This window comes from Diaphorina citri, unplaced genomic scaffold, assembly GCF_000475195.1.
Source record: "Diaphorina citri unplaced genomic scaffold, Diaci psyllid genome assembly version 1.1 scaffold1400, whole genome shotgun sequence".
In the NCBI taxonomy this organism is placed as follows: domain Eukaryota; kingdom Metazoa; phylum Arthropoda; class Insecta; order Hemiptera; family Psyllidae; genus Diaphorina; species Diaphorina citri.
This window is the reverse complement of record NW_007378826.1, coordinates 27,271-39,331: the sequence shown is the minus strand read 5'-3', so window position 1 is coordinate 39,331 and position 12,061 is coordinate 27,271. Positions and strand designations below refer to the sequence as shown.

The following is a 12,061-nucleotide window of genomic DNA, read 5'->3' as shown; positions in this document are numbered from 1 at the left end:
CTCGCTGGAATATTTAAAGAGAGAGAGAGAGAGAGAGAGAGAGAGAGAGAGAGAGAGAGAGAGAGAGAGAGAGAGAGAGAGAGAGAGAGAGAGAGCAAGAGAGCAAGAGACAAAGGGCCCCCTACTGTCGAAACGGGGCGCCAAAAGTCTTTCCTTTCGGATTTTTCAGAAACTTTTCAGACCTTCGTTATAAAATGTTGTTTGTAATATCTTCTTTGCGAGCTTTCGGGACTTTGATAGAGGCAGGCTTTTTATAGGTTTTTTATTGCATATTTCTTTTTTTTTTCATCTCTCTATAATCGTTTTAACTTTTGCTTTATAGATTTACTTTTCTTTTTCTCTTTCCTCTCTCTCTCTCTAACTATATTTATCTGTCGTGCCATTTAGCTTAACAAACATAAGAACACACCACATATTTTGCCTAGATGATAATAATAGGTAATCATAATCATAATAATAAAAAAATCCGTTGAGTTTGAAACATGGGAATTTTCTTCGTTGTTCAAGAAAAAAGGTAGTCCGTCTGCCTTGTAAGAGCTAGGCCGCGGGTTCGATTCCCAGACCAAGCTCCACAAGGGTTCCCAGTAATCAATTTGGCCAGATTTCATGAAACTTTATTTCTTCATTTGTATATATATATTTTTCCCCCCAAAAAAAAAATCTCTTTGACAAATTTGTACAGAAAGAGTGACGTCTTTTTCCTTTCGTTTCCAAAAAAAGACCTTTTTTTTAAATTATAATGACAAAACAGCTTTTTTTTGTCCACAGATTCAGAAAAGATGAAGCACACCACACAGCCAGTTTCCATCGTTTCCTATCTTTTCTCCACTCTATTCATCACCTCTACCATTGCCAAATACATCAACTGGGTAGAATACCCTATTGACCAGGCTCCACAAGGGTTCCCCGTGATTAATCTGACCAAATATGACGGCATAGAGTTATGTGCAGCAAACGGAACCAATACGCTTTGTGTGACTGAATTTCTCACTTATATCGAACACGTATGTATTCTACTATTTAGGGCTCAATCCAACCTAGTTAGCGCGTCTGCCTTGTAAGCGCTAGATGAGGATAAGGTTCGTTCTCGGAACGGCTGGCTTTCTCCTATCCTGTCTTCCTTCTGTCTTCGCTTTCGGGACGATAAGACCTATGTTGTTATGAAGTAGCCTGAATAAGATTCGAACTTTCTTCGATTCTCATTAACTTTGTTTTATTTTATTTTATTATTATTTTAATGTCCTTAAACTGATAACATGGTCCAAACCTCAATGATAACAACATGACACCAGGATGTTGCCTGCGTGTAAACTGATAAACATGACAAAAAAAAAAAGTTAAATAGGTAGGTAGGTAGTCCTTCTTAAAACCTAAACTTGAAAGTTGTTTTACGGTCCCATTGTGTCGCGTTCTGTTGGTTCGTATTTACCTATTATGTAGGTATTGTATTTTCTGTAGGTAGGTATTGTATTTTTTGGAGATAGATGGTATCATTATTATTTTCATGTATATTTTACTGCTATGTGAGCTCATATAACCAAGTTATTATTGAGACCATCTCCTAATTGGCCCATCTCTAAGTGAAACTCAGGAGCATCTCTGAAAAATAGCCTGCAGTATTTCCATCATCAAGTTTTCATCTTTTCTCCCTCTTCATTTTCCTTCCTAACCCTCTTTCTCCCTCTTTTCTCCCTCTTCATTTTCCTTCCTAACCCTCTTTCTCCCTCCCTCTTTCAGTTTATTGGAGAAATCTTTGACTCCAAAATTAGTGCTTGTGTCTTTACGAGTGTTATCCTTTCTTAAAGATGTCCTATTCCATGCATCCTGCTTACATGCACTTACATTCAGTCTCATTCTGTCAGGATAGACAAGGTATACCTATGCTATTCTATTTCCCATTTCAAACCTATAAGAAAAAAAAAAAAAAAAAAAAAAAAAAAAAAAAAAAAACATCGGTAGGTATTGAACCCACAACCCTTTCGCCCGGAGAGACCAGCGTATTACCACTCGACCAAACCTCTATGATAAGACTTGCGGGGTCACATAGACCAATATAAACTTATTGGAATTTAAGCAAAGTTTTGTATACTTGTTTAGACTGCAGGAGAAAAGTGACTTTTCAGTCTACCTCGGCTGGGATTGAACCCACGCCCTCCTGTTTACCAGGCGAGCGCCTTGACCACTACACCACCGAGGTAGGTGGTGTAGTGGTCATAAGAAGAAAGCAAATTGCCATAGACCTGAGCTGTTTCCTCTTCAGTCGACACAAACTTGAGCTATGTTGCTAAAATTTTAGACGAGGATGTCAAAAATTTGTTACAAGGTACACTACAGTTTTTTTGTAGCTTAATGAAAAAAATTGGAAGAAAGCTAGCAGGTCTCTCTGTCTTCAGTCGACACAAACTTGAGCTATGTTGCTAAAATTTTAGACGAGGATGTCAAAAATTTGTTACAAGGTACACTACAGTTTTTTTTTTTTGTAGCTTAATGAAAAAAATTGGAAGAAAGCTAGCAGGTCTCTCTAAGAACTTTTAAAACTTGAAAGAAAATTTCAGAACTATATTGGGAGTTTTATTTCAGGACTCTACTCTAAGGACTATGAGTTTTTGTTACCTTGTAAGGAGACATCGTCCACTTGTACTATCCTATCATTGACTTGAATCTGACCACACTTGTCCGCAACACTGCCCTCGCATATGCTCTTCACGAAAATGCCCGATAGGTCCTCTGAAACAAAACGGAAAAAACATTGAAGGAGAAGAGAAAAACAAGCCAAAATTTGATGTGACAACAAGTATTATAATGGTAAGACTTTTTTTTTCTTGAGAGAGAGGTTTGATACAGGGGGCTGCTGTAACTGCTAAGGTCTTATTGTCCCGAAAGCAAAGAGAGGAGGAAGACAGGATAGGAGAAAGCCAGCCGTTCCGAGAACGAACCTTATCTGTTTAGAATAATGTTTGCCCCAGGAGAGAATCGAACCCGGGACCTAGCGCTTATCAAATGTTTCTCTCTCTCTCTCTTTCTCTCTCTCCCTCTCTCTTTCTCTCTCTCCCTCTCCCTCTCTCTCCCCCCTCTCTCTCTCGCTCTCTCTCTGTCTCTCTCTCTTTTTAACCTATTTACAAAATAGCGGAAAAACCCACCCATACATAAGAAAAATAAATAGAATGCAGCATTAAATACACATTATTATTTGATCAGCCCTCTTTATTAGCTAGTAATAGGAAAACAGTAGGTATTTTTTACTTTCTATTACTACAGTATAGCGGAGCTATACTAGTAATGAAAGTATTGTTTTTAATGGAGCAGTTGCAAATGGGTAAAAATTATTAATAAATGGTCAATTCCTACAAGTAGTAAAATGTAGTGAAAAATCTAAATCTGAGGTCGAAGCTCCGAAAAAGTAACTTTAACAGGTCGAAAATTCAATTTTTAATTGCCGTTCTAATGAAAAAGTTCAAAGAGTTGTGACGTCTTTCTTGACCCCGCCGGGAATCGAACCCGGGTCTCCCGCGTGCAAGGCGAGCGCAGTGACCACTACGCCATGGGAGCTGACTTGAGTGACTTTATTTGGAAATTCTTACCTTTCTCACACACATATCCAGCAATGGTAATTCCCAGGCCCTGGCTACCTTTCACCACATGCACACTAAACATATAGATTTTATATACTAAAACCAGTCACAGGTTGGCAACTTATTTTAATAAATAAATGTTTCATCTTTCTTTGTGGTAGACCCGAGTTCATTTTCACCAGTGAATTCATCTTACCTTTCTCACACATATATCCAGCAATGGTAATGCCCAGGCCTTGACTATCTTTCACCAGATGAACACTGAACGTATAGATTTTAACAAACTGATAGATTCTGACGTGACTTTGTGAGGATTCATCTTAAAAAGAAAAACACTGTGAAGAGTATAAGTTACTGGTGTTCTTCTTTTATATAACTACTAATTGAGTACACATACCTTTCTCACACACATATCCGGCAATTGTAATACCCAGGCCTTGGCTGTCTTTCACCAGATGAACACTGAACGTCTCCATTTCCGGCAAATGATCGAGAGACTCAACAGGGATCATATCCATGGTCAGTAGCGGTAGAGTGGGAATGATCAGGTTCAAATCCTCTCTCTGTCAAAGAAAAATAAACGAAATCAAGCTAGCTATGAAAGATTATTTAATAAAAGATTTTTGACCTTTTGAAGACGGCCTAAGATTAAACTCTAATTTGGTCTTGGCCTTAAATAAATTCAATATCTAATATTATACGTAAGTAGGTACTTTCTTTGTATTACCTACACACCCAAAATGGGACATTCTGGATGTGCAATATTTCAGTTATTTTATTATTATTATTATTATTTTAATGTAAGTATACTAAGTGAAAAAGGATTTATTTATTTCAGGTGCCACTAGAGTGGGAAACAGTTGACGTCACTCCAGTAAGAGGTCCCGATGGAAAGTTTGGAATCCCACAGGCTGCCATTGATTCTGTTAACAAAAACAAAGTCGGTCTGAAAGGACCTCTGATGACTCCCGTCGGCAAAGGTCATAGGTCACTCAACTTGGCTGACCTCTGATGACTCCCGTCGGCAAAGGTCATAGATCACTCAACTTGGCTCTGAGAAAGTATGTACCTATGTCTTTGAAATATATTCTCTTGTACCTCTCAGTTATAGTAGGTGCTGATAGAGCTGTCCATTGATTCTGTTAACAAAAACAAAGTCGGTCTGAAAGGACCTCTGATGACTCCCGTCGGCAAAGGTCATAGATCACTCAACTTGGCCCTGAGAAAGTATGTATGTCTTCGTAATATATTCTCTAGTACCTCTCAGTTATAGTGCTGATAGAGCTGTGGCGGCAATGTGGCATTCACAACCAAAATATAATCTTACATAGAAATGCAGGTTCTTGTTTCCTTAAATTTCCATCTCAGAAAGTTGGGTTCGATTCCCGCCTGGGGATGATTTTATCCTGATGTGATAATGTTCGTTTTTGGAACAGCTAGCTTCCTTCTGCCTTCAATTTCGGGATGATAAGAGATAGTTTCGGGGACCTCTGATGACTCCCGTCGGCAAAGGTCATAGATCACTCAACTTGGCTCTGAGAAAGTATGTACCTATGTCTTTGAAATATATTCTATTGTGGCTCCTCTCAGTTATAGTAGGTGCTGATAGAGATGTGGCGGCAATGTGGCATTCACAACCAAAATATAATCTTACATAGAAATGCAGGTTCTTGTTTCCTTAAATTTCCATCTCAGAAAGTTGGGTTCGATTCCCGCCTGGGGATGATTTTATCCTGATGTGATACTTAATGTTCGTTTTTGGAACAGCTAGCTTTTTCCTATTTTGTCTTTCTTCTGCCTTCAATTTCGGGATGATAAGACCTTAGGTGTTACCTATACATAGTTTCCTCTGTCAAACATCTTAAAAAAAAAAAACAACTTCTGAAATCTTGGCCAGTACCTGAGAGCTATGTCTAACGGATGAGTCCAAATAACAAAAGGATTAACAAAAACGAACCGGAAAATAGCCTATAACCTTCACGGGAGTGCAAGCAATAAGTTGACAAAGTTTCATAGCAATCGGATGAGTGATTTGGCCAGGCATGAAGTTCGAACAAACACACACACACAAACAAATATTCATTTTTAAATATTAGATTTTCATATCTCCATTTCAATCATTTGTACATAAATACCTACTAATGATAAATTAGAATTTTCTTCATGAGTTCATCTTTAGAGTCGATTCTTTGAGTCGAATATTTGAAAAGAATCGAGTCGTGGTATTCGAATATTCAAAAAGAGTCGAATATCCCATCCCTTCCTGACTACCTGACACCGTGACCGTGACACCTGTTTGTAGTTTGTACCATATAGCAATCATAGCATGACCATGAGACCATGACCATAAAACTAACCAATGAAGAATTTTGAAATTTTCGCGGGCGATCGTCGCGACCGTGCGATAGGTGAGGGTGTGTTTATGGCCGTGGTTATGAACAGGGCCATCGTAGGACATCTCAGGGGTTGAAGGTCCAGGGCCTAGGGTAAAATGAAATAAGAATAGTCTGGGGTGCTGGGGTCTATGTCAAGACACACTAAGACAAGATTCAGAAGCAAATCTCAAATTATTTGAGTACAATTTTTTGTCGATGGTGGAGATCGAACCCACTCTGCATGGCAAGCAAGCGCGCTGGGCTAACCATGTCCTATCTATCTATAAAAAATAGTAAATTTGATAATACATATGTAGTGATTATAAGGTAAAACATGCAATACATAATTAGAAGTACATTAAAAATTTAACATACCTCTGTGCTAATTTGACATTGTTTTTGTATTTTCCCTTTTGTTGTGACATTGCCATTCTGAAAATATATTTAAATACTTAAGTTAGAGTAATTTACCAATAACCATGGTGCTAAGTGAATTGAGGAAAATTAACAGAACAAAACAAGACTGTATATCTAGACATAAGAGTAAGTAGCCATCCACAAGAGGACCTCAACCCTAGTGAGCATCTCTTCAAGATGTTTCTGTGCTAATTTGACATTGTTTTTGTATTTTCCCTTTTGTTGTGACATTGCCATTCTGAAAATATAAAGGGAATGAGGAAAATTAACAGAACAAAACAAGACGGTATATCTAGACATAAGAGTAACTAGCCATCCACAAGAGGACCTCAACCCTAGCCAAGCCCCAAGCCCCAACACAAGAAAATTTAAAAACCATGCTAATGATCCAATGATATAAGCAGCCTCAATGTAGCACTGATCTTTGGCTTTGGCCTAACCATATCTCTGAAAATAAAGAAATTGAGCCAAGTATTATTTCTGCTAGGGTCAATGGTTTTGTATACATTTTTGATAACCTGTGTTTCTAAAAAGTAAGATGATGATCCAGGCTCAGTTATAAATAAAAACACTGGTGCAAGGGTCTGAGGGTTAGGGTGTGTTTATGTACTGGGCTGAGATAGGCCATTCTTGGCCTTTCTTGGTGATCCAGGCTCAGTTATAAATAAAAACACTGGTGCAAGGGTCTGAGGGTTAGGGTGTGTTTATGTACTGGGCTGAGATAGGCCATTCTCGGCCTTTCTTGGTGTGTGGAAAATGATGTGGTAACTTAACACAGAGCCTTCATGAGCATGTAAAGTTGGTGGGAAATTCGGTGTGGAAAATGATGTGGTAACTTAACACAGAGCCTTCATGAGCATGTAAAGTTGGCGGGAAATTCGAAATTTTGATTTCTTTTCCTGCAACGCATACAATCTGAATAAATTTTTACTTTTTATCTCTAGTTTGCACGAAAGTTGGCGGGAAATTCGAAATTTTGATTTCTTTTCCTGCAACGCATACAATCTGAATAAAAGTATTTATTATTAGGTACCTAAATTCTAAATTTAAATCCTCTGCAATGAAGGAGAAACAAATCTTTCTTACTTTCTTATAACTTTGCACTACCTACAGAACTACCGGGAAAGAATTCTCACCTTGGAAAAAGTGTATTGTTATCGATAACGGATCTGATAAGACATAGGTAGAGAACGCTTGGAAATTACATAATTAATTATTTATTTATTAATTAATTACCTTTTCCTCTCATTAAAATGAGAAAAACTAGCAAAAAAGTGCAAAATTTGCAAAAACCAAAAATACAAAAAGTAAACAAACTGATAACCAGTCAGCTGATAAAATTCAAAAACAGCTGTGAAAACGTTTCCGTCACCGTTGATTCCGTTGGGACGTAAATACGTTCAAAATTCCACCGTTGACAAAAATACGCCTATGAAAAAAAATACGCTTACTTTTGAAATGCGCGCGAAATCTGAATTTTGAATTTAAAATCGGAAACGTGGACATCAACGCGTATTTTATTTTGTGGCGACGTTGGAAAAAAGTGAAAATTTTTCCATTTCGTCCATTTTTTGTATTTTATTATTCACTTCCCCTCCTTTTCTTTTGGATATTTTTGGATTTGAGTGAAAAATTTTTCACCTCTGTTGGAAGAGAAAAAAACTTGTATCCTTTTGTCGCCATCTTTTTTTTCCAACAAATCCACTTTTTTTTCATTATTAGCATTTGAACTAGTAAATGGAAGAAGAAATCAGCTGACTTTGCATTTTATTATCCAGTACAAAAAGCACTGTGGTGGGGATAAAAAAAGTGACCACAGTGGAATATTTTGGATTAGGAAAAATTTCCATTTCACATAAATAAAATACCCCTAGAGATTGTACAAGTTGCGGAAAAAAAATCAAAAATTCGAATTTCCCGCCAACTTTACACGCAAAAAGGCCGACGATGGCCTACGATGGCCCTGTTCATAACCACGGCCTCATATAATGCAAAACTAAGCCTGAGGTAAGTTAACCTGGCCCGGCCCAGGCCGAAATTTGACGTTCTGACGAGATAAACGGATTGTTCTGTGTTAGAGCAATTTAATTATCACTGTTTCCGTTTCTGAGAAAAACAGACTAGAACAATCCAATAAGCTCGTCAGAACGTCGAAAATGTCGAAATATCGCTTAGACCGGGCCAGCTAAACTAAATCAAAAATTCGAATTTCCCGCCAACTTTACACGCAAAAAGTCCGACGATGTCCTACGATGGCCCTGTTCATAACCACGGCCTTAGCTGATTATAAATTTTGGTCACCACTGACTGCACTGACATTTTGAATTTGAACGAAAAGAGCTATCTTCACACGTTACTTTTAAAACAGCTGATTCTGAATTTCTGAGAAAAAATTTTCAACTTCTCACATGTAAACAAACGATCAGAGGCGTGTAGGGAGGTTTTTTAATTTCAATTTTCCTTCAAACTTTCAAAAGGTTTTCAAGTTTCCCTATCTGTCTCTGCATTTGTTATTCCATTTTCCACACATTATGGCTTCTAGATTGCTTAGAAACCAGGTAAGTCTGTGTTCCATCACTTAGTGGATTCTTATTTACCGAGGAACACCTATTTTTTGTGGTGCACCACAGTTTCCATTCTGACCTTCTCTCTTGTCTAGGAGACATTTTACACTATTTTTAGATTGCCCAAATTTTCATCAGTGACCCACTAAGTAATGGAATGATATGGACACACGTAAAGGATTGAAAAAAAAAAACAGGTCTAAAAATTTGAGCCTTGCACTTTCCAAAGAAGTCAATGAAGATTACTCACAATACTATAATTATCTAGAATGTAGGGTACCACAGTTTCCAAATTCTGACCTTCTCTCGTCTAGGAGACGTTTTACACTATTTTTAGATTGCCCAAATTTTCATCAGTGACCCACTAATGGAATGATAGGGACACACGTAAAGGATTGGAACAAACGGGTCTAAAAATTTGAGCCTTGCACTTTCCAAAGAAGTCAATGAAGATTACTCACAATACTATAATTACCTATCTAGAATCTAGGGTATTTGCTTTGAAAAGTTAGATGATTTGCTTTTCATTTTATTTTCAGTTGTTGCCATGGGGTAAAAAGTTCTACTCTACAGAAAAAAGAAAAGTGACCATGATAGGAGCCCTGTTTGAATCGGTAAGTACTGGCCCGCAATATAAAGTCGAACCTCTCTAAGTGGGAATCCAAGGGACCGACAATTTTTCCCCACTTATCCAGGTTTCCCAGTTAAAAAAGAGTCCTACTTAGAGAGGTTGCCATGAAGGGGCCACGATTTTTTCCCCAGTTATCCAGATTTCTCACTTAGACAGATTTGACTGTATTGTAATTCTTAAAAACGGTGGAACACTCTGGAAATAAATAATTGCCGTTTCTTTGTGTTATTATGTCACAACTTTCGTGCTCACTGCAGCATTGTAGGATTTTCCAAGCATCTCAATAATCCTAACACAAAAAGCCCAATGTGAGGCTTAGGTGTAGGGGCAGGACAGCCCTGAAGGATGGGTTAAGCTTCTACGAATCTTAACACCCAATGTATACCTACCATGCTGGCACCGGTCGCTATATGTATTTATATTACATACCTACATAATGTTGTGAAAATATTTGAAGCTGCTAATGTAAGAATAGTGAAGTCTCTAAAATAGTTAACCAGAATAAGTAGAGGTGAAGTACTGTTGTGAAAATATTTGAAGCTGCTAATGTAAGAATAGTGAAGTCTCTAAAATAGTTAACCAGAATAAGTAGAGGTGAAGTACCTAAAGCTAAACTGCAGGTCTCACTTCGGAAAAAGGCCACCAAAGGGTTCATTGTTCTTAACATCTGTTAAAAGAATTCCCTATATACAGGGTGCACCAGAAAAACACTGACAATGGCTCAGGGTAGGTAGATCTTATCATTTCCAATTCCAACAAGGTTCTGTGGGTCATTTTCCTAACTTTGGCTTCATATCCAAGAAATGTCCTAAAAACCACCTTTTTCATTTTATTTGATAAACTGTAAAACCACAAGCCAGAGCACAAAATTTTGATCTGAATAGGCCTGATCTCCAATTTCCAAAGTTCAGGTTTGATGTGTTTTTTCAACCTTGAAAAAGATTTACCAACACTTTGAGGGTTTACATCACATGTAGATGGAGTAAGACCATTAGATTCAATAGATACGGGAACACTTTGAGGGTTGACATCACAAACCTTGAAAAAGATTTACCTTGTTATGTCCAATTTTTACCGGAGAAATAACCACTTGACTACCTGTGAAACAACCTTGAAAAAGATTTACCTTGTTATGTCCAATTTTTACCGGAGAAATAACCACTTGACTACCTGTGAAACACACTTGATGCTAGAATACTACTGACCGTATGTGGGTGTCTTTGAGGATCTTTAATGCTATGAATAACTTCATTAAGTGTTAATTATTGGTGTGAAGCCACCTGTGAAACACACTTGATGCTAGAATACTACTGACCGTATGTGGGTGTCTTTGAGGATCTTTAATGCTATGAATAACTTCATTAAGCGTTAATTATTGGTGTGAAGCCAGCCACAGATTGAATTCTTTGCTCCGGCGAGATGGAGTAAGACCATTAGATTCAATAGATACGGGAACACTTTGAGGGTTTACATCACATGTAGATGGAGTAAGACCATTAGATTCAGTAGATACGGGAACACTTTGAGGGTTGACATCACGTGTAGATTCAATAGATGATGGAGTGTGATTTTGATATCTGGGTTCACTGTTTTGTGTAAAGTGTTTGTCATCCATCAAAATATCCTTGTAATTTTTAAATAGCTCTGTTTCCATTGCTTTGATGTATTCCAATGCATATATTCTTTGAATGCGGATGTGTGACAGCAACTCTTTGAGCACATTTTCTGAAAATGATAGTTTTGTGTAAAGTGTTTGTCATCCATCAAAATATCCTTGTAATTTTTAAATAGCTCTGTTTCCATTGCTTTGATGTATTCCAATGCAGATATTCTTTGAATGCGGATGTGTGACAGCAACTCTTTGAGCACATTTTCTGAAAATGATGTGCTCCGGCAATGCTGTTTACATTTTCTTTGGGAAAAAGTTTTCCTCTGATTGGTTGAAATAAATCTAAAGGTCTTATTCTGACCCTTGAATAAAGTGCAAGTTTTCCTGATAGTTGGACACCTGTGCTCTAAAATTTCTTCGGACAAAAACTGTGTGTTTCATAACGTAAAAATCGGACATAACAGGTTAAATCTTTTTCAAGCTTGAAAAAACACATCAAACCTGAGCTTTGGAAATCGGAAATCAGGTCTATTCGGATCAAAATTTTGTGCTCTGGCTCATGGTTTTAACGAAAACAGTTTATTGATTAAAATTTAAAAGTTATGACCTAAAAACTGACACAAGGTCAGCATTTTTTAAAAATGTGGTTTTCTGGACATTTCTTGGAAACAAAGCCAAAGTTAGAAAAATGACCCACAGAACCTTGTTGGAAATGATGAGGTCTACCTACCCTGAGCCGTTGTCAGTGTTTTTCTGGCGCACCCTGTATATGTTCAAAAGATTTTTGGTGAATTGCATCAAAGTCAAACTAACTGTTCAAGAGGTTTTTTTTTTTTTTTTTTTTTTTTTTTTTTTTTTTTTTTGGTTTAAAAGAGGGGGGAGGCGGGGGCATG

At 37.4% G+C, this 12,061-nt stretch overlaps 2 protein-coding genes and 1 long non-coding RNA gene across 3 annotated transcripts in view; 2 read left to right on the top strand and 1 right to left on the bottom strand.

Annotated features, from left to right (window-relative positions):
• Positions 1-2,596: 2,596 nt before the first annotated feature.
• On the bottom strand, positions 2,597-4,138 carry LOC103515695 (patj homolog). The gene is made up of 2 exons (XM_008480630.3): positions 3,970-4,138; positions 2,597-2,727 (listed from the first exon to the last, which is right to left on the bottom strand). The coding sequence occupies exons 1-2, from the start codon at positions 4,088-4,090 to the stop codon at positions 2,597-2,599; spliced, it is 252 nt and encodes an 83-aa protein (XP_008478852.1). The 5' UTR covers positions 4,091-4,138.
• Positions 4,139-4,312: 174 nt separating this feature from the next.
• The window catches only part of LOC103515694 (probable isocitrate dehydrogenase [NAD] subunit alpha, mitochondrial), a 22,140-nt gene continuing 14,391 nt past the window's right edge, over positions 4,313-12,061 (top strand). Inside the window, exons 1-3 of the mRNA XM_008480629.3 lie at positions 4,313-4,330; positions 4,411-4,552; positions 4,603-4,633. Of these exons, the coding sequence (XP_008478851.1) occupies positions 4,313-4,330; positions 4,411-4,552; positions 4,603-4,633 (191 nt within the window). The remainder of the gene's footprint in view (positions 4,331-4,410; positions 4,553-4,602; positions 4,634-12,061) is intronic.
• LOC113470111 lies at positions 8,788-9,513 on the top strand. The gene is made up of 2 exons (XR_003393290.1): positions 8,788-8,922; positions 9,468-9,513. It is a non-coding gene; the product is annotated as an uncharacterized LOC113470111 (long non-coding RNA).

Coding starts and splice junctions, on each gene's coding strand:
- LOC103515695 (XM_008480630.3), bottom strand. CDS start 4,090: ATGGATATGATCCCTGTTGAGTCTCTCGATCATTTGCCGGAAATGGAG. Junction 2,728..3,969: donor CGGATATGTGTGTGAGAAAG/GTATGTGTACTC, acceptor GTTTTGTTTCAG/AGGACCTATCGGGCATTTTC.